Genomic DNA, 23,606 nt, shown 5'->3' with positions numbered 1-23,606 from the left:
AAAAAAATGGATTTTTCAAGTGTCCTCCACTATATAGTCTAAGGAATCCTTGATCAATTTGCTAGATGCCCACTTATCCTTTTGCAAAATTTAATATGTTGGTTGTAGGGAGATGTTGTGTTGACTTCTTATATGGGTGTTAGAAGAGGTGGGAAAATGGGATGAGATGGGATGTGTAGAGAGGAACATATCAAAGATGGACACAAATGAATTCTATTGGTAGTCTAAAATGAATTCCCTTGGCTTAGTGTGTACATGTAAGAAAAACATCACTATAGACATGGTTGCTTGGTGTTTGAAGAGTATGTGTATATATCATTATCATTGAAGGAAAGGGAAGGGAGTTTTTTATTTCTTTCTTTTTTGGGTGGGGTGGGGAGGTGGTTTATTAAAAGATCCTCCTATGATGTATCTCAAAATCCTAAGAGAGATAAAGTGTGTGTGCATGTTGTTAGTAATGGTAGAGAGCAAGTGAATGAAAAATTAGGCCACAGGGGAATAAAAATGAGTTTGTGGTGTTGTAGCTAAGATTGGTAAAGGACTATTTGAATTTCTTGCTTCGTGATCATATGATGGGCATAAACAAGCCTAGGCCTAGTTATTATTTATGATCATAGTATAGTTTGCCTCTACACAATTTAGTATGGTATAGTTAGTACTACTACTACTACCACTATTAGTAATTAACCTAGCCTCCTAGTACTCATGATGGAAACTAATGTGGTTGTACATAATCCACTTGTACTACTATGTATACTTTGTACTACTATGTATACAAGACCCTTCCTTTTCCTTTTCCCTTTCGTTCTTCTCCACTAAAAAAAAATCACTATAAAGACATAGATCACAAGGACACTACAAGAGACAAAATATATATTCAATGTTGAATCCTAAATGAATGAATGAATGGAAAAACTAGGTGGGGGCATAAGTTATAACATAATTAATCAAAATTTAATGACTTTTAGTTTCCCTTCCATTACTCCAACTCAACAAAATATTCTATCATGTAGCCCAGTGGTTTCTCTTTATCATTGATTTTTGTTTATGTAAAGAGGAGAGAGTGAAGAACCCACAGTCTGAACACCACATCAAATTCATATTTTTGGAAATATAAAAGGAGTAACTGCGAGGGGAGGGGTGAATTAGTTACCACAAAATAAATCCCATATCCCTTAGATGTCAATGCAAATCAAAATTTTGATTAAATTGAACTCTACTGTAACTCAACAAACACACATATACTTGATTTACACTAGAAAATGTTGAAGCTTAGTAAACATTGAAAATCAACTTTAACTTGAAAATAACTGAATGTACTAATCTTAATGTGATTAACCTTAGTTATCTTAGTTGCATACACAAAAGAAAATAACTTGAACACAAGTGACACCAAGATTTAACGTGGAAACCCAATTTGGGAAAAACCATCAGTTGCAACTAGTTACTATTTTTTCACTCTTATGAGGTGAGTCCTATTAGGAGTCAACCCTATTAAAGGTTATAAAACACACTATTAGGTGTGGTCTTGTTAGAGGATTTAATCAGCATATTAGGAGTGGCCTTGTTAGAGGTCTTTAGACACTTCAATAGAAATGCCACCTTGTTAGAGGATTTACAAATAACAATTAAGCCAACTCTGTTAAGAGATTTTGATCACTACCACAATGGTTAGAAGGTAACAATGAGATGACCTAATTTCTGATGCAACTAAATTACTAATTATAGATTTCAACTCTAGCTTTTATACTTGATCCTTTCTGATCGAATGTATATTTTTAGCTCACCAAGGATATTATGCTTATCCTTCTAATTTGCTTCCTCTAAGCATCATCAAAATCTTCAATTATGTTCCACACATTCAATCCTCAACTTGACCTTATATTTATACTTTACACATTATCAAGTTGGCTTGAATAGTACTTAGAATAATTAATATTTATCTCCTTAGTCAGCTAGAACCAACAAACAATTCAATTGAACTCAATATGCAAAAATAAGAAAATCCTTCGTTAGCTGACCCTACTCAATAGATACTAACTCAAAACAAATTTCTTGTGTTAGCCAAGTGAACTCGGTTAACACTGGTTCCATCTAATATTTCCTTCATTAACTAAGTGAGCTCGGTTAACACTCAATTCTGGAAACTTTTCTTCTTCGCCTAAGTGAAGTCGTTAGACACTACCTTATGAACTAGGTAAACTCTGGAATGCTCTATAGACACAAAAAATTGTCTTCAATGCCCAAGTGAGCTTAGAATACACTGATTGGCAATGATATGACATTTTGTGTGACATCAAAGACAATACACAATTAATCAATTGTTTCCATATGTATAGTAAGGAACTATACTATTCAATAACTGGTCATTAATGCCAATTTATATTCTTACCCACCTTTGAAAAAATCCCATTTATTTCTCATCAAATCCCACCTAGTTTTATAAATCAAAACCCCACAAACTAGAATTAAAAAAAACCCATAATCAGGGTCATCAAATACTAAATGAATATATTAATTCCATGGGAATGGGCATGTTGTATAGTTAGTCTAGGGGGTTGTGTTTGAGTTGAAACTTAGCATTGATAAGAAGTCATCTTAAAAATATTGGTGCCACAAATTGTGCTACTCAAATGTGTCAAGGGTTACAATGATCTTAAGGTGTAACTAATAGTGTTTTTTTCACATAGTTTTTGTGGTTTCAATAAATTTCATTTTGAAATAAAATCAAGTTTCAAGCTAGGTAATTCATTTTCAAATCACCTAAATCGACTTTCAAACAATTTCATTTTCAAATCACATAAATGAGATTTCAAGCAATTTCATTTTCAAATTACATAAAATTGAGGTAATATACATTCTTACCTAGGTAATGTTGATGATATGTCAACTTTAGATGTTGAGTCACTGGCACATAAATTTCATGCTCAAACCTCACGTTCGAATAGTGCCTTTCATGCATAGTTGACTATGAAAATGATTAGGTGTTTGTCCTTTTTTTTTTCCTTTTTGAATTCCCCGTTATCGTAAAAAATACAACAGTCTCAACTTAGGTAGTTCGAATTTTGATGATGTTGAAGTGCAATTTAAAAAAATACCAATTTCACGAAATGTGCCCCCAACATCATAAATTGACATCAGGAAATAGGGCCAAATGTAGTAGTGGGTTTTGGCCATCTTGTAGATGAATTACCTCATGTTTGCATGACCTAAGTTTGTATTAGCAATCTCTAGTGCATGCTCACCAACTTAGATCATGAGAGGTAATCTTGGAACTTGTAATTTATGGTTGTAGTAGTTGTTATACCTTATTCTGCGTGAAAACATGAATTCAAATTACCAAATCATTTTTATCTAGCTAGTTGTAGGTTAGAAAACTAGTCTATATGCATCAACAAGGTTAAGTAATGAAAGCCAATACTTCATTCATTTCACCCAAGCCATGCTAAACCCATCATTTAGTAGAGTTTCTAAGATTTGGGGGTGATAATACTCTTAGAAGTTAATTATAGTGTTTATGGATGGAATATTTATTGATTAGCTCATAAAAATATCCAAGTTTTTAAGAGTACACCCCTTTCAAGGATAGTGGATGTTCTCTCCCACAATATTTTGGGGGTTATGGGTGGAGAAACCCTTGAAGATACTTGGATTTTATTGTTAAAGAATAAGTTCTTAAAAAAGAAAAACCATTGTTTCAGGGATTAGGGGTGTTGACATCCCTAATCCTTTTGTGTTCAAGGGTGTCAACATCCTCAAAGAATCTTTGGACCTAATCATTAACAACCTACCCTCTTTGATAATGATCCTGACCATAAAGTTTTAGCAACCATGGATCCCTAATAGCCTTTCAATGCTTGGATCCCTTGAACCCCTAATTAGTGAAACATTAAAGACTTTTCGAGGGTATTAAGTTCAAAATTTTGGCACTTAGGCGATTTTTGATTTAAGTCTAGTGGTTTTAATTTTTTTTACAGATCAAGTTTTTGAAGATTATTCAATTGGAATTTTCGCCTAAATAAGATTTTGCATCAAATTTTCTTTGAATTTTGTATAATGGTTTGGATTTGACAAATGTCTTCAATTCCCTATGTAATTAACTTTATAACTTTGTGCATATTGAAGATATAAAACTAACTAGACCCCACTCCTAAATTCTAATCTACTTCTTGTATGCACCCTAAAATGGTCACCTAGACTATGGGCCCCCATTATTCAATTTATCAATTTCCTAAATCAATGGTTTGCAATATTTTATTGAATCAATTCAAATCAATTTCCTTGATCAAATTTGATTATTTCATTTCTATGGTTGATCATTTTATCTTAAGTCTTATTTAATTAAAAGAAAATCTCCTTTTTAATTAAATAAAATAAGTTCCCATTTAATTAAAATAAAACCTCTCTTTTAATTAAATTCATCCACATTTAATTAATTAAGAGAAAAACTCCTCTTTTAATTTAATTAAATATTTCCTATTTAATTAAAAGAGCTTGCTCCCTTTTAATTAAATAAATCCCATGTGAAAAAGGAAATGAAATAAATAAAAATTAAATTAATTCTTTTTTTTTTTCCTTCCCTCATTTAATTTTCTCCTCTTTTCTCATTGGTGGAATTTTGTCTGACATGATCAAACTCTATTATCCCATATTGGTTGTGAGAAGCTTCCCACTTTCACATTTTTCTTTGTAAGTGAGAGCCCTCTCCTCATTTTTGACATCCATTATTATGCTATTGTTATGTTGCAGGTTTGGAGAGCGATTTGGGAGGAGTTTGGACATTAAAGATTTTTGTGGAGAACTTCTATCTTCTTGTCTTCTTCTCTCATGCATCCATGACTTCTATCATGATGATCCATCTTTGCATTTTCATATTAGCTTAGAGTCATATTTGTTTTCATAGATTAATATTGCATTGCTATTTCCTTTCATAGATTAGATTTCCTTTCTTGCATTGCTTTGCATTGCCATCATTTAGGTTATCTTGCATTTTCATTTGCATGCATATTTTTATCCTTGAATCTCTTGTTTCATGGTGTACTTGCATGGGCACAAACTAGGTCAAAACTGAGGGCCTTCATTACAAACTCTTGCACTCCATGAATAGAGAGCTATGAGCCGCCATTCGAGACCTCATTCTTGAGCAATCTTGCATATAATGACTCATAGAAGTGTGCTCACATTTTAGGCATACATCTTTGGCGCCCTAACTAGACCCCACTCCTAAATTCTAATCTACTACAAACCACACAAAATAATGCAGAAATAAGACAAGAACATAGGATAATGAAAACACAAAAGATGCAAACATAAACCCTACCTAAAAGTAATGAAGTGATAAGTTTGGCCAATGAAGGAATGTTACAGTCTTGAAAATCTTGCACGTGCTTAAAAGATGTATGCTCTATTTGTTGAGAATTGATCAAAGGGATTAAAGTGTTTAGAGTTCACTAAAGGCATGGTGCATAAATGAGAGATGAAACACCCTTTGAAAGGCACAAAGCTCAAGCAAAACCAACACATGTCAACAACAAAGCCACTTTTTAGGGTTTGCAAAGGTCACAATCCTCCATAGCATTGGGGGTTGCACTTTAGGGTCCATACAATTTCTCTATGACATTTCTGATCCTTTGACACCTAACTTCTGACATAGGAAACAAACATTGGAAAAAGGGAGAATCATGGCTAGGCTTTCAGGGATATTCATGCCATCTCTGATCACCCAATGTCCCATCCCTATAAAAAAAATGATAAACAAACAAAAAAACACAATGTAAAAAAGGGCTTTAGGGATGTAATGGGTCATCAATAAGCTTGAAAGTCTAACTAGTGAATTACAAATAAGAGAAAAATGGAAACAAGAAAAAGAGAGGAACACACAAAAGCAAAACAAAGAAAAAGGGGCCCCAACACACTTAAGTGACTAAGTGGGGTCTATGTTGTGAAGCACCAAAATGCCTATGAACTTGGCCTCCTCATATCCTCATTAATTTTCACAAACATGAATGAATGAATGAATGTTTTTAATAATGTCCATGCTATGAAACAACCTATGAGATCCATAGATAGATAATGAAACAGATAAGTAGAAAAAGTCCAAAAAATAAAACCTTGATGATAGCCACCTACTTAATTTCTTTATTCTTTTGTAACTTGAATCTCCTAGTTTTTATTTTTATAAGAATATTCACAATGTATATATCATTTTTTGGAACAAATTACTTAAGGTGCTCATGTTTAGAATCTTAATGTAATTGACCTAAATATCCTTATAAACTGAACCATCTATAATGTAATGTCATTCTTTCACCACCATTTCAAAAGTAAAATAACACCACCTTTTAATACTCTTTTTAGATATCATTTATTTTCTAGATTCACATAGAAATTAATGAATACTAGTTCCTAACGAAACTATTAACATTTTTATTTACATTTTATTTTCCCTCTGCATACGTTTCTTTTGTGTCTCATCAAATTTAAAAGTAAAATATTTAATTTAATTTTTTATTTTTCTTTCACATTATCATATCCACATATTCTTGTGAATTTTCTTTATATATTTATTTCCTATTATTATTCACGCTTCCATACCATACCATACCATACCATACCATACCATACCCAAAGTCTGGAAACACATCGTTGGCCCAAGTTGATCATAGAGGAAAAACTTGTGAGGCGGAAAAGCACATGGATGAAGCAAAATGACAAATGGATGCGAAAATGGGATATCAACATCCAAACTTGCCTGGATAACATTACAGAAATAAAGAAGTTTGTCAATGAAAAATTTCGCAATATTCTGTGGACAAGACACATAGGGCGGAAAAAATCTTATTACATTAAAGAATTTAATCCCACTTTTAGTTATGATGAAAAGGCCTATATAAGAGCACCTATTAATTGGAAAGCAAAAATGTTGATGGCACAACTTAGAACTAGTTCACATCAGCTGCGATGTGAAACTGGTCGGTGACAAGTTCCAAAGGAAGAGTGGGCAAACAGAACATGTTTATTTTGTAATATGAGAACAGTCGAGACAGAGCAACACTTTGTCAAAGAGTGCTCGGCTTACAATGACATCAGATTTGGTTATACAAAAATACTGCAGAACAAGGATTTCAATTATTTATTTGAGGAAGATCAAGTGAAGAAAGCAACGGATTTGATTACCAAACTTCAGAGAAAGAGAGAAAAGTTAACCAAAACATTACAACTGACTAGTTCCGCTCCTGACTCGAGAGGGTGATTGCATGGGTCCCATAGACTACTTTAGTCTCGTGGATGTCATTAAAATCTATCATATCATATCATACCACTCTTCTCGAATGATAAACTTCGTAAGGCTCAATAAAAGTCGACGAAGTAATCCATCCCAAATTCCATTGCTAGTTTAGCTGTAGCGCCATCTCGTTCCCAAGAATTTGAAAAAAGAGCCAGGAGGGCAATGGGTGGCCCGTTACGTGGAGTGAAGCTAATTAATCCTCTGACTTCGAATTTCCCAACTGGTGACTGATTACCGGGCCTTATCCGGAGTGGTTGAAGCTCAAGACATTCCGAGCTTGGGCTTCAAAATGGCTACATTGCTTTCGTCACTAGTCTCGTTCACATGCCAGCACCCCAAATCTCATCTGCTACTTCCCATGATTCGGAGACGGTTGCAGACGCAGGATAAGAAGACAATCACCTTCCGAATCAATTGCAATTGCAGGTCTACTAACTCCACAATCTCTCAGGTCGAATTCTACTTAATTTTACATTTTTACCCAACCCCATTTAAATTTTAGTACTTGTGGTAGCATTTTAAACCTTTGGATACCAAGACTAAACAGTGACTGATGGCTGATGGCTTAAACAAAAGTTAGCATTCTGGAAAAGAAATATATTTTCCTAGACAATAAGTATAAATATGTTCCGGTGGTTCCCCCGAGCACTGGTACTCTTGATTTCGCAAGAACTTAAACAGAGAATACGGGTTGTAATTTCGACTTCAGTAGAAATAGGCTGTTTATATGACGCCTCTACTTTCAAACTTTCAATTTCATGCCAATGATGCTATTTTGGCAATGCACAACGTAAATTCCATTTAGGATTCTACTACAATTGTTCTTTCCAACCAGTCAGTTTTCTCATAGAGCAATGATAGTGCACGACATTGTAGAACTACACAATTTGGAGCGATGAAATTTACCAACTCACAACTGGGTGACTTTTGGTCCAGCTGAAACTACGCATTGAGCCAATTGTTTTGATTGGTCAGTAGTTTTTCTTTTCACATATATCTAATTGTTTAGATTGTCAAAATTTTACATATAGAATCTGTCCACTTTGAGCATGATAGGTCCTACTTTTCCATGGCTAAGCAATTCTGTAAGTTCGGGATATCTGATCCATAACTTGATTATTATGCCAGAGACCGAAAGATAATCATTCTTAACAGTCCTTTAGCTTTCTCATTTGGCAAGTGGAATGACTTTAGAATCATTCCAAATCAACTCTGTAAAATGTTGGAGTCGCTGAGCCTCATCGAACTGATGCCTGATTTGCTACATGTTTGAACTTGTTATTGTACGCTGCAGAATATGAAGAATGATCATGGTATGTTTAGCGAACGTTTCGAATCCTTTTTATTTGCATTTGATCCTCACAATTTGGCCAATAACTTTCATTGAGCCTTCCTTGGTCAGCCTATGCTCATTCGTGTTGAATGATACTTTATAGCCTTATAGGCCACAACATTATGCATTTTTATCTTCTACTATGGAGTAAGAGGCTTTCTCTTGGGGCTCTGTTTTTACAATTATGTGAATTTTTAATAGCATTACAAATATCGTTTTGACCGAGTGAACGGTGGATTTAAAATATACTGTCATCTCTTGGGCCATACCATTCGGTAACAATTTGTGCAATGTGTGTGAGCTATAGATATCCTTCAGGGACCTCATTAATGGGCCTAGGTAGCTCTCTGATGATTGCAATTGGCTCTAAGTAGCCTATTTAGAATGACCTTGTTAGCCAGACAATTATTGTTTAATTTTATTGAACATTTTTCCTTAATTGTCGTATGGGCATAATTTATTAAGAAGGCAATTCAAAATGAGGGGGTGACTAATGCAGTTTGGTGGCTTACCATTCAGAATGAAGATGACAGGATTGCATATTTTCAAAACAAATCTGTCGGTCAACTTGTGCCTCCCAGAATTGATCAATTGAAATAAATATTTTCTATCTTGATTGTTTAATGGATGGCTGTTATTTTCAGATTATGAAAGATGTACTCACTGCTTTCATGTTATCTCTTTCTAGAGTGGTAGCTAAATTTTGTTTCTCCCTACATTTGATATACTTTCTATACACTATGCTGGTAGTCTTTGAAGGCGCTCTCTCCCTGTATGTCATTATTCCTTTGGAAAAGAAAATAATTTGCATATAGTAACATAAGTTCTTGTGTTTCTTTCTTTCTTGCAAATCCATCCAAAAGAGCAATGTCACATTTTTTATTATTTCTTTTTAAGCAGTACTGATAGCTGGGCGGTTCCATTAATTTAGTGCCACTCAGGAAAAAATTGCATGCATATTTGGGGATAAGTTGCTGAAGGTGTTGTTAGATAGATTGATTGAGAGATTCAAACAGCTGATACCTAATGTTGGTATATGTAAGTGCAGGAACAAAAGGGATCAAAGACTTTCAGTTTAAGATTTCATGTGCCAAATTTTTCTTCTGACATAGACAACTTAAAAGGGGTGTTTGCTATAGTTCTGATCATTCTTCAAACAGCAACCCCATTTCCTTTGAATGATATCGGAAAATGGTTTATTTCCCCTGCAAATGCGGTGCTTTACTCACCCAATACAAAGGTTCCTCGAACAGGAGAAGTTGCACTTAGAAGAGCTATTCCTGCGAATCCAATCATGAAAAGCATGCAGGTACCAACTGATGCTATTGAAAACTCTCCATCATGTTCATGTCTATAAAGAGAGGGATTCTATGTGCAAAGTTCTATTTTTAAATAAGACATTCCTTATCTGAGGGAGTTTGCTGCACTTTTAGGATTCTTTAGAGGACATTTTCTACTTGCTAAGATTCCCTCAACGAAAACCATATGGTACAATGGAAGGAGATGTAAAAAATGCTCTTCAGGTCAGTTTTTCTGCCTGTAGGTGTACATTATTGATAATATATGCTAGGTTACTTTACTGTGAAGTCTGGTTTCAAATATTTACTGTGAGATCCACTTTGTATGGCAACTCTTTTAATTATCAATGTTATAGTATGTAAAAGGTAAGTACAAGATTTTACTACTCAAAAGCTGGTTTAATATTTTTTGTGTATAGAATTCTTGGTAAAGTTTTATAACATTCTCATGCTCCCGACATTCTCAAGTTATCTGGTAAGAAGATAGATCAATTTATAAAGACATGTCTTATGCTAAAATCCTGGTACAGATAAAGTAGTTTATTATGATTTATACATTTTTATTAAGTTTAACCAAGTCATAAAATTCCATTGACTTTTAGAAGTTAGTCTTTGGTTTCCTGCATTTCAATTAATTAATTGTATTTTCCCTTTACGAGACTATGTTCTGAACCTTTCTTTAATGTCCCCATTTTTGTAAGTGTCAACTTTCAGAGATGAGCCTATTTCCTAACCCTCATAGGCTAATGGAGTAGTTTTGAGGGTCCAATTGGCAGAGTTGGAGGCCAATTTCCCACCTCAGAGGTTGGGAATGTTTAGGATTACTCTTTGTTTGGTTCAATTTGGCACACTTACTATTTATAGCAAGTTTCTATTTCAGGAAAATCATCATTTCTATCTTGAGCACAACACTTGAGCATGTTGTGTTGCAATATTCAGATTTGGCATCCTGGGCTTGAGCAGTTATTCAGGCACTTACTATTAATAGTCAGTCAGTGTTACACAGTTTCTATATCTGACAGGGGCATCTAGAGTCATGGTATGCACAATGATTGATTCATTCTTCAGTTGGCTCAGTTGCAAGACTTATTTTTTATAGTAAGTCAATTATGCTCAAGTTGCTATATTAGCAGTGCACTTGGACTTGGTATTGGCAGAGTTCATCAGTTGACAAATTGGAATGAGTTATTGGCTCAAGCCACAGGTATTAATTATTAATAAAGAATCCTTTATTAATAATTAATGGTTGAAGTTGTAATATAAAGTTTTTATTTAAGTAGAGGACTAATTGACACATTAAAGTGCACACCATTAAATTTTATTTGACTTCTTTATTAAAAGGGGATATTTAATGATCCTAACGTCAAATTATTAACTGCATATGAGGGAGATATAAGTGATTATTAAAATAGATTTTATGTTATTTTGTTGTGCACAATATGGAGGGAAATATAATTATATATTATATTTCAAATACATTAAAAACAACTGCAACAAAAGCAAAATATTTTTTAAGTCATGAAATGAGTAATCAAGAAGCTACCGGCCAATTGGATTTGAAAGTTATAAATATATTCATTGCAAGGTGAAAAGCATTCTCATATGCATTTTGACTTTGAGAAAATTGGGGAATTGTGTTGTGTTGAGAATCAAGTGTTTTCAGACTTCTTATCTTGCAGGATTATAAATTCTATCAAGATATCACACTTTGAATTGGTCAGTCAATGCCACTAAATTGTGCCAGCAATAATCTCATTCAGAGATTATGAATGTGCTTAATTTGGTGATCGAAATGTGAAGAAGATTCAGAGTTTCATTTCAGAGACTTTGCAATCATTAGAGGGCTCCATCAAGTTGCAGATTGAAGCCACTTGAAGGCCCACGTTTGATTATAGAGGAAGTTTCTGGTCATTAGCAGGCAGTTGCAGTAGTATGTAAGCCAAGCAGTTGATTAGCAAGGAATTGCAGGTGATATAAGGCAGCGCTGAACGGTTTTGGGTTGTCATTTGGGTGTATTATTTCCCAGCGTTAAAGAATTACAGCAGATTGTCATTGCAGTGATTCATCCTAGACGTCTAATATTTCCCACACTACACCAGAGGGCTGCAATTTATATTGGGCTGTTCAACAGTTATAAACATTCAGATTTCTAGGTTCCTTGCCAAAAATTGATAAATGTTGATGGATATTAACTTAGCATTGTAAATATTCACATCTTGCTATTTAGTAAAAAATATTGTGCTTAATTGTACAATTGCATTTGATGTTTCATGCTCGTAATTTCTTATATTTCAAAAAGATCAAAAGCATATATTTCAAGACATTGGAAATGTTTATATTACGAAAGTAATTGGTAGAATACTTGCTTTTTTTAACAGAAACCGAGAGGTCATTATAGACAAAAGAATGTAATGATGTTTCCCTAGGAAACAATCGTAAATAATAGCAACATTCTATTCTAGCTGAAAGAAAGCTAAAAGAGCTACAACTAACTAAAGCTAACTAAATATATACAATAGATTACCATTAACTAATAATAGACGATTATCTATTATCGTAATACCCTTCCTTAATGGTTAATCTATCTATAACACCAAGCTGTCCTCTGAATTTGACAAACTTATCAGGACCAAGAGACTTGGAGAGAATGTCTGTAGTCTAATCTATGGTAGGAACATACTACAAATCTCTTGTCCCGTCTTCAACCAGTTGTTGTATGTAGTGATAGTGATTTCAGGCTAACTTGATAATGCCTTCGTTATCAACAAACAGAGTAGTTGGTCCGACTGGTGACATCTGCTAATATCCTCCCTTAATGGTTAATCTATCTATAACACCAAGCTGTCCTTTGAATTTGACAAACTTATCAAGACCAAGAGGCTTGGTGAGAATGTTTGTAGTATGATTTGTGGTAGGAACAGACTGCAAATCTCTTGTCTCGTCTTCAACCAGCTGTCGTATGTAGTGACAGTGAACATCCACATGCTTGGTTCATTCATGAATGACTAGATTTTGGGCTAACTCGATAATGCCTTCGTTATCAACAAATAGAGTAGTCGGTCCGATTGGTGACATCTACATATCCCTAAGCATCTGACGAAGCCAAACAACTTCACATCCTGCCTTAACAGTCCCTCTATGTTTGGCCTCTGTAGAGGAGAGAGAAACTATCTATTGCTTTTTGCTGGTTCATGTGACTCCACCGGATCCCAAATTGAACACATATCCAGAAGTTGACTTATTATCATGAATATAGCTTGCCCAATTTGAATCTCTAAACCCACTGAGTCTAGGATTAGAACTTTGAGAGTACTGAAGTCCATAATCTGAAGTGCCTTTTACATAACAAAGCACACACTTTGTGGCCATCTACTGATCAGCCTTAGGAGCTGTCATAAAGTGTGAGATATAGCTAGCTGTGAAGCTGATATTAGGCCTAGTAGCAGAGAGGAAGATTAGGCTGCCTACTAGTTGCCTATATGTAGTATCATCAATGGACGGAGAATCAGACTCTGCGGATAACTTGAGACCTTTCTCCATAGGTGTAGATGCATGCTTGCAATCCTGCATATAAAATTTGTCTAACAGAGCCCTAGCATATTTGGACTGAGAGATGAATATACTAGAAGACTATTGCCAAACTTCAACACCTAGGCAATAATGCATGAGCCCAAGGTCAGTCATATCAAAAGACTGACATAAATTCTGTTTGATTCCTTGAATCAAAGATGTCAAACTACCAGTGATGATCAAATTATCTACATAAATAACCAGAAGGATGATGTCATTGTCAGTAGTCTTGATGCACAAATTTGAGTCTGAAGAACTCCTTTGGAAGCCTTGATTACTGAGGTACTTATCAATTTTTATGTACCATGCCCGAGAGGCTTGCTTCATACTTCAAGCCATAGAGAGCTTTTACCAATCTGAGAACCTGATGGTCTTTACGAGCAACCTTGAAACTAGGAGGCTGTGTCATGTAGACCTCTTCATGGAGATCACCATTCAGGAAAGCACTCTTGACATCCATCTAATGGACCTTCCAACCAAACTGTGCTGCCATGGCTAGGACTAATCTGATGGTGCTCATCTTTGCAATCTAAGCAAAGGTCTCCTCATAATCAATGCCCTGATGTTGTGAAAAGCCCATCGCAACTAAACGAGTTTTCTACTTATTCAAAGTACCATCAAATTTGTATTTGATTTTGTATACCCATTTGCAGTCAATGGGTTTCTTCCTTGGTGGAAGATCAAAAAGGACCTAGGTGTTATTCTTCAGCAAGCTCTGATTTTTAGATGTCATGGCCTGTTCCCACTTTGGAATTCCTTTATCCTCTGAGTATGTTTGAGGTTTAAACATGTTATCAATGTTGCTATCAATGTTGGCCATTAGAGAAAAGTTAACAGACTCTATGTTTTTTCTTTTTTCGAGTAGTTCTCCTATTAATGAGCTCATCATCATGAAGATCAGCAAGTCTCTGAGCCCATCACTTAGGCCGGAGAGGAGAATGACCAACATTAGTACCAGGAGATACTTGGTGATCAGGTTCCTCATCAGAAGAATCTGGATCAAACTCAGGTGAAGCATCTACAAAGCGAGGTGATCCTACAGGAGAAGCTAGAGGTGTCTGTACAACGATCATTGGTATAACTGGAGTTGTAGGAGCTACTGGAGCCCTCCAATCAGGTGGACCTAATGGAAGTCTAACTCCCAAATCATGAGCTTTCATAGGTTGGTTTGTTGGATCAAGAAGAAGAGAAATCAGCATGAACGGTCCTCACTGCTCATCAAAGACTACATCACTATTGTAGATGAGACGAGATGTCTCAACATCAATTGGGCGAAAGGCTTTGTGAAGACTACTGTATCCAACAAGCATGAGTTTCTAACTCTTGGCATTCAACTTCGTGCGTGACGCATTAGGGATGTTAGCATGAATGTTGATGCTATGGGGGAGCATTGTAGAACATTGTTATGATGTATCTATAACTATGTTTGTCATTGATGACAACATAGTAATAAGTTTGTAAAAGACTAATAGAGCAACAGATTGTGACTTTTGTATTGAGAACATTATATTACTTATCTGATGATGCACAGTTACCAATGCATACTACATTGTGTATTTGTTACATGGGTAAGTGCGTAGAACCTGAATCGATAGTGTACGGAAGATATGATTGATTTACAGAGAACCGTACAGAAACAAAGTATCAGGAAAGCAGTTCCCATTGCATGGTTGCTACAGTTCATTTCAATTGCAATGAAGGGTTGCACAATGAACTGGAGATAGTTTACTAATCGTTGATGACGTCAGAAAGTGCGCATGTACGGAAGTCCCACATGTGAAAGTTTGTGTATAACTGTGAGTCGACAACATTGATTAAATGTGTATTTCATTTAATTAATGTATGATAATAAAGTGTGAAGCCGACTCAAGGATTTATTATTGAGCATGGTATAAAGGAAAGATGTTTTGGTGTTTTACAAACAAGGTGAAGAAGTGAAGACTTGCAAATTACTAAGCAATAGAGAAGAGTGATTTACTAATGCATGTAAGTGACCTTAAGGGTTACTGTTACTGATCACATTGTTCTAGATCTGATTGCATGATCTGAAGGTGAAGGAGTCCGACGTACTAGACGGAGGAAGAAGTAAAAACCTATTATACATCTATTATTCTGAAAGGAATAGTATTGAGGTCAATTGGACAGTGGGTTTGTTGATTTGATTCTGAAACTGTTTGGACAGTGGGTTTAGCTGCCTTCCACAACTCCTAACAGGGTTGGAATCTCCTAACAGGGATTCAAAGTCTCCTAACAGGGACTCGTACTAAATGTTGTAATAGACTCCTAACCGGATCCATCCTCTAACAAGGAACATTGATATTAGTACATCATTTTGTGGGCATCATTTCCACTAGGGTTTTCCCTCTGATCAAGGATTTCCTTAGACAACATATCTGGTGTAATTGTTTATGTGCATCTCTTTATGGTTGTTGCTTACTTTGAATGGTCAAGATTGTTTAAGAGGTTAAATGTTTAAATTGTCATATAGTTGATTCACCCCCGCTCTCAGTTATATTGGTGGACTATTGTTTCTAACAATTGGTATCAGAGCCTCAAGTCCTTAAAGAAAAAAGTTTAACAACTTTGGGAGATCCATGGCGAATTTGTTCAGAAAGGAAAGTCTGAGATTTGATGGCACAAATTACGACAGCTGAAAGGATAAAATGAAGACTCATTTTTTGTGCATGAGTCTAGGATATTGGCTTGTAATCAAGGCACCTAAAAACATTGCGGAAGAAGACAATCTTGAAAGCTGTACCAAGGAACAAAGAGAAGTATTTATGTGCAACATAAGGGCAAGAGAAGCAATACTGTCAGCTCTACCTAAAAGTGAGTATAGCTAGGTAAAACAACTCAAAACATCTCATGAAATTTGGAAGACCTTAGAAAATAATTATGAGGGTGATACACATGCAAAAAGAGTTAGATTACAAAATCTGTATTTTGCATTTCAAGATGCTAAGATGATGGAAGATGAATCTGTGATAACCTATATTGGTAGAATATCTGAGATTGTTGTAGGAATCACATCTCTTGGTGGAAAGAAGTCTGATGATGAAGTAATATGGAAGATCTTGAAAAGTTTGACACCACCTTTCAAGACAATAACACAGATGGGGCAATGTTACCTTGTACCACTAATTTCACCAAAGAAACATTGCTTGGTAGATTGGAAGCAGAAGAATTCAATCTGAAACAATCTGGAGAATTAGCAAAAGTTGAGACAGCATTTAGTGCATTTAATATTAAATCAGGTCTAGCAAGGAACACAAAAGCGCAAAGAGACATTGCTAGCAGTAGCAAGTCCATTGAGGAAAAGATCTAGGAAGGAGTGGCTCTTCTTGTGGAAAGAGGAAAAGATGATAAGAATATCTTTAAATGTTGGACATGTAATGAATATGGTCATTATGCATCTAAGTGTCCTAAAAGAGAAAGAACGTATAAGGGAAGATTCAAATCTAGAAGATCTAGAAATTGTTTATATGCTAATGAAGAATAAGAGGAAGAAGAATTTGATCAAAACAAAAGTGAAGATGAATTAGGATTCGTAGCAATAAAGGAGGATGATCTTGATAGAGAAATTAGGGAAGAAAGTCATTGATCTAGAAGTTGAAAGGAAGTTTTGGATCATTGATAGTGGTTGTTCATCTCACATGACTGGTGATATGAGCAAATTTGTCAAATTCAGAAGCCATGATGGCAGAATTGTTAGAGTAGGGAACAATGCAGCCTGCCACATTACAGGAATTGGATCTATCACACTAGATGGTAAAACAAATATTAATGATGTTTATTTTGTTGATGGACTGAAACATAACTTGTTTAGTGTTGGACAACTTATGGACAAAGGTTACCAATTGCAGTTTGGTAATGACACATGCATTATCAAGAACAAGTAAGGAAAACTACTCAGTACTGGCACAAGAACCAGAGGTAATGTATTTCAATTAAATTCCACTGAAACAACATGTTTGGTAGCTAAAGTTGACAACAGTTGGTTATGGCACAAAAGATTTTGTCACATTAACTTTGATAACATTGTAGAGAATGAATCTGGAGTTAAAATCAAAAGCTTAAGATCTAAGAGAGGAGAATTCACTTCTAAAGAATTCAATATCTGCTATGAAGAGCATGGAATCATGAGACAGCTATCTTCACCCCATACACCTGAGCAGAATGGGATTGCTGAAAGAAGAAACAGATCAATTGCTGAAGCAGCAAGAGCTATGTTATTCGAGAATGATGTACCAAAAACCTTTTTGAGAGAGGCAATCAACACAACAATATACACACTAAACAGAGTACAGATTAGAAAAGGTATGGAGAAAACACCTTATGAGTTATGGTTTGGTCGCTCATCTTTAGTCAAATATTTCAGAATATTTGGAAGCAAATGCTACATCAAAAGAGATGATGATATTGGTAAGTTTGATCCAAGGAGCGATGAAGGTATGTTTCTTAGCTATTCATTAAAAAGTAAAGCTTACCTGTGTTTCAACTATAGAACAAAAATGTAGTAAAGTGCGCAAATGTGAGAATAGATGAAAAGTTTGGCACTAAATAAAAAATGATGGATTGTAGCTCTGATGGAGATGATTATTCTTGGATGACCAACAGATGTAATGAATTATTTTTCAAGACTAACAATGACTTGTAGAATAATGTACAAACTGAAAAAAGTAAGAGAAGAACAAAGTGCAGTACCTGAAATAAGAGTTGAAGCAGCAACTTCAACCCCAAATAAGAATGTAATGAGAAATCATCTTGCTGATTAGATAATAGAAAGTAAAGAAAAAGGGGTAATGACAAGTAGCAGAATCAATGAAGAACTATGCTTAATATCTCAAGTAGAACCAAAAAGTGCATATGAAGCAATCAAGGATGATCATTGGATAAAAGCAATGAAGGAAGAACTTCAACAGATAATAAAAAATGACACATGGGAATTGGTTCCTAGACCCAAGGACAAAAATGTGATTAGTACAAAATAGGTATTCAGAAATAAAATGAATGAACAAGGAGAAGTAATAAGAAACAAAGCAAGACTAGTATGCAAAGGCTACTCTCAGCAAGAAGGAATTGACTATGAGGAAACATATGCAACTGTAGCAAGAATGGAAGCAATCAGAATGTTCTTGGCATATGCAGCAAATAAAAATTTCAAGGTATATCAGATGGATGTTAAGTCAACATTCTTGAATGGAGAACTTGAAGAATAAGTTTACATTGAGCAACCAGAAGGTTTTCCTTTGACAGAAGAGAAAGCTATGGTTTTCAGATTAAAGAAAGCCTTGCATGGATTAAAGTAGGCTCCTAGAACCTGGTATGCAAGGTTAGATAAATACTTAGCAAAGATTGGATTTGCTAAAGGAACATCAGATAGCAACTTGTACTTGAAAGAAATAGAAGATGGTTTGCTGATAATAATTGTATTTGTTGATGATATCATTTTTGGAGGAAATGATAAAGCCAGTAACAAATTCTTTGAAGATATGAAGAATGAGTTTGAGATGAGCATGATAGGGGAAATGAAATTTTTCTTAGGATGAGTCTTTATTTCTTAGACAAAGTATTTAAAAGATTTTCTAAAAAGATTTGGTCTAGAAAACTGTAAACCTGTTGAAACTCCTATGGTAATTGGTCACAAGTTATCAAGCAAGGATGAGACACCTATTGTTGAACAAAAGAAGTACAGATCTATGATTGGAGGATTGCAATATCTGACGCATAGTAGACCTGATATAGCAAATGCGGTTGGAATTGTGGCAAGATTTTAGGCTGATCCTAAAGAATATCACTACACAATAGTAAAAAGGATATTCAAATATCTGAAAGGGACATCTGATTATGGCATTTGGTATGATAGAAGTAATGACTTTACTCTTTGCACTTATACTGATGCTGATTGGACCAGAGATATGGATGATAGAAAAAACACTAGTGGAGGAGCATTCTTTCTTGGTGGAAGATTGGTTTCTTGACTCAACAAGAAGCAATATTGCACCTCAACAAGCATTGCATATAGCAAACAACTGTAATCAAGTCATATGGATGAAGAAGATGATGAAGGATATTGGAATTACATTCAAAGAACCTGTTATCATTTACTGTGATAATACAAGTACGGTTAACATGTCTAAGAATCCTATTTTGCATTCTAAGACTAAACACATCTCTATAAAGTATCATGTGTTGAAAGAGAAAGTTGCAGACGAAGAAATCAGACTGGAGTACATTAACACTAAGGAATAGATTGCAAACATTTTCACGAAGGCCTTACCAAAGGATATGTTTGAGTACCTAAGAGGTATGCTTGGGGTTATGCCTTTGCCTATATTAGAATAAAAGATGCAAAAGTGCATTAGTCCAAGGAACAAAGCACTATTGACAGACTGGACTAAATGTTGATGCTTCCTGTATGGGGGAGTATCTATGATGAACAGATTTAGCAAAGGACTCTTGGTAATTGGTAATTGGTGTACAACAATGTCTTTAGACACTTGAGTTGATTATGGACTTATATACAAAGTTGTAAAGCAACAGACCGACTTGTGGTCGTGCTAATAAATTATTGGATGTTCAAGAAAATTGAACCATTTTTGTACTATCTTTGACATTGATGTCAATGGGGGAGAAGTATGGCATGAAAAACATTGTACTATGGGGGAGAATTATTGCAATAAAGGATTTGCATGAAGCAAGATTTGATTGATGAAGAGGATTTGAAAAGACTTGTTGGTATTCTTGGAACTCGATGTTTTTCATCTATGTTGCCATCAATGCCAAAGGGGGAGATTGTTAGCATGAATGCTGATGCTATGGGGGAGCATTGTAGAATATTGTTATGATGTATCTATAACTGTGTTTGTCATTGATGACAACATAGTAATAAGTTTGTAAAAGACTGACAGAGCAACAGACTGTGATTTTTATATTGAGAACATTATATTACTTATTTGATGATGCGTAGTTACTAGTGCATACTACTTTGTGTATTTGTTACATGGGCAAGTGCACAAAATCTGAATCAACAATCTACAGAAGATATGATTGATTTACAGTGAACTGTATAGAAATAGAGTATCAGGAAAGCAGTTCCCATTGCATAATTGCTATAGTTCGTTACAATTGTAGTGAAGGGTTGCGCAGTGAACTGGAGATAGTTTACTGATTGTTGATGACATCAGAAAGTGCGCATGTACGGAAGTCGCACGTGTGAAAGTTTGTGTATAATTGTGAGCCGACAACATTGATTAAATATGTATTTCATTTAATTAATGTATGATAATAAAGTGTGAAGCCGAGTCAAGGATTTATTATTGAGCATGGTATAAAGGAAAGATGTTTCTGTGTTTTACAAACAAGGTGAAGAAGTGAAAACTTGCGAATTACTAAGTAGCAGAGCAGAGTGATTTACTAATGCGTTTAAGTGACCTCAAGGGTTACTGTTACTAATCACAGAGTTCCAGATCTAATTGCATGATCTGAAGGTGAAGGAGTCCAACATACTGGACAGAGGAAGAAGTAAAAACCTATTATACATCTATTATTCTGAAAAGAATAGTATCAAGGTCAATTGGACAGTGGGTTCATTGATCTGATTTTGAAGTTGTTTCGGCAGTGGATTCAGCTGCCTTCCACAACTCCTAATAGGGCTAGAATCTCCTAACAGGGATTCAAAGTCTTCTAATAGGGACTCTTGTACTAAATGTTGTAATAGACTCCTAATAGGGTCCATCCTCTAACAAGGAACATTCATATTAGTACATCATTTTGTGGACATCATTCCCATCGGAGTTTTCCCTTTGATCAAGGGTTTCCCTGGTCAACGTATTTGGTGTAATTGTTTATGTGCATCTCTTTATGGTTGTTGTTTACTTTGAATGGTCAAGATTGTTTAAGAGGTTAAATGTTTAAATTGTCATATAATTGATTCACTCCCCCTCTCAGTTATATTGGTGGACTATTGTTTCTACTAAGGGATCTAAACAAAAGCAAGGGAGACAAAAACCTTTAAGGGACTGATTTTGGGCTTGCGACCTGACCGGGCTTCTTCCGGAGTTTTATCTTTGACCACCACTATGGGTGACCAGTTCAACAGATAAATTGCACTGTTAACTGCTTGTGCTTGAAACTTCTTTGAAACATGTTTGTGTTCGAGCATAGATCAAGCCATCTCTATAATTGTTCTATTCTATCATTCAACTACACCGTTCTATTGTGCTGTGTGAGGCGTAGTTAACTGGCGTTTGATGCCATGAGTATCCAAGAAGCTAGAGAAAACATTAGAACGAAATTCTCCCCCATTGTCTGATCTAAGAGTACTAATAGATTTCCCAGATTGCTTTTCAACTAAAGGTTTAAACTTCTGAAATATAGGAAATGCATTTGATTTCTTTTTAAGGAAATGCACCCACATTTTTCTACTGAAATCATCAACAAACAACAAAAAATACCTGGACCCAAGAAGAAGTGGAGTGACTGTAGGGCTGCAGATATCAGCATGAACAAGCTGATGTACTTGAGAAGCTCGCCATGAATCACCACTAGTGAAAGGTGTACGATGTTGCTTCCCAACCTAGCATGCATCACAAACTCAAGCTACTGAGTCTAAATCTCTGGCAATCCAAGAATAAGTTCATCTCGAGTAAGCTGTGAGAGATAGTGCACATTTAAGTGCCCATATCACTGATGCCAAAGTATGCTAACAAAAGACCGCCGAGCAATCATAGCTAAGTCCCGAGAATTATCAGAATCAGTAAGTCAGAAAAGACCATGATCCTCAAGATCCACTGCAACAATAGACTGAGTCGTCCTATCAGTAATGGTACACTGATGTGAACTGAAGGTGACATCCAACTGTGGAGAATGTCGTAGCAATTGACTGACTGAGAGTAGATTTAATTCCATCCCTGGAACATAGTACACATTGAGGAAATGAGATTCCTTCCAACAGACTGAATCTAAATGTTGCCTTTGTCGACAATAGTGTACTCTTTTCTGCCACCAAAAATAACAGAATCTGTGCAAGGTTGGTAGTTAGTGAACAAGTCTCTACTATGGGTGAAGTGACAAGAGGCACTTATATCAATGTACTAGGCAGATTACTTCACATGATTTGCAGGTCTTTTAGCCATGAAGGCGCAAAAGGCAAATTCCATCTGCTCAGTGTGTTCTACATTATTTGCTTGGGGTTGCGAACGTAATTGCTTAGATTGTGTAGCTAAGCATTTCTGACATTCAACCTTCATGTGCCAAACTTGTGGCAATAGTTGTATTGAATATTCTTCCGAGAGCCATCTGATGTGGGAGCAGAAGACTTCTGTTGAAACTTGCCTTTATCAATCTGAAAGGATTTAGCAGCAAGGACTTTCTCTATGGAGTTGGAGCTAGAGCTGCTACCAAACTGTTGTTTCTATCGATCTTGGTAAAGTAGAAGTGTGCAAAGATTAGTGAACTTCAGATCAACACCAGAAGACGTGATGTTGAGAGTCTCGATAAAATGCTCATAGGACTTTGGTAAACTTCAAAGAGTGATAACTACAATGTCCTCTTCCTCCATCGTGCAACCGATGGCAAGCAACTGATCATGGATTTCCTGAATCCTATTCAGGTGTGCCTGGAGCGAGGTTCGCTCATCTATGATAATAGAAAACAGAGTGTTCTTCAAAAAGAAAGCTCCGCTTTTGTCAGAAGTTTCATGAAGACCTTTGAGATGTATCTGGATCTCAACAGCTGTCTTTCCGGATGGAATTTGAGAGAGTTGATCATCATCTACGAATAATTTGAGAAGCATCATTGTCTCTCGATTATTCAGATCCCAAGTATCTTGATCAGTACGAGGAGCAGTCGGATGGTTCGTAACACCTAGAACAAGTTGATCGGTGTTCTAATATTAAAAAATTTCTATGATCTGTTGCTTCCAAGTGCCATAATTTTGACCATTGAATTTGGAGTTGCACTCGAGCAGAATGTTTGTTAGAGATGCCATGGCACATTTTTAAACAAAAAATGTGAAAATCTGTGAAGGCACGTTCTTTGAGGCAAAAAAATGGAAGACCCAAAAAAATTGGAGAGCGACCTAGAAGAGAGCTCAAAAAACCCAAAAAGAAAATGT

General features: G+C 35.5%; 1 protein-coding gene across 3 annotated transcripts in view; it reads left to right on the top strand.

Annotated features, from left to right (window-relative positions):
- Positions 1 to 7,328: 7,328 nt before the first annotated feature.
- LOC149552265 (Cyclophilin-like peptidyl-prolyl cis-trans isomerase family protein) overlaps positions 7,329 to 23,606 on the top strand; it is a 310,257-nt gene continuing 293,979 nt past the window's right edge. For 2 of the 3 annotated variants that reach the window (XR_016352888.1, XM_089787791.1), the window contains exons 1-3: positions 7,329 to 7,739; positions 9,670 to 9,930; positions 10,055 to 10,144. Coding sequence is in view for 2 of the 3 variants with exons in the window: in XM_089787791.1 (XP_089643917.1) it covers positions 7,578 to 7,739; positions 9,670 to 9,930; positions 10,055 to 10,144 (513 nt within the window). In the remaining variant the exon portion in view is untranslated. The remainder of the gene's footprint in view (positions 7,740 to 9,669; positions 9,931 to 10,054; positions 10,145 to 23,606) is intronic. The other variant, XM_089787790.1, reaches the window with a different exon arrangement.

This window comes from Cupressus sempervirens, chromosome 6, assembly GCF_028749045.1.
Source record: "Cupressus sempervirens isolate cs-2001-9-10 chromosome 6, ASM2874904v1, whole genome shotgun sequence".
Classification (NCBI taxonomy): Eukaryota; Viridiplantae; Streptophyta; class Pinopsida; order Cupressales; family Cupressaceae; genus Cupressus; species Cupressus sempervirens.
Note: the sequence above shows the minus strand (reverse complement) of the source record. Positions and strands in the feature narration are given on the sequence as shown.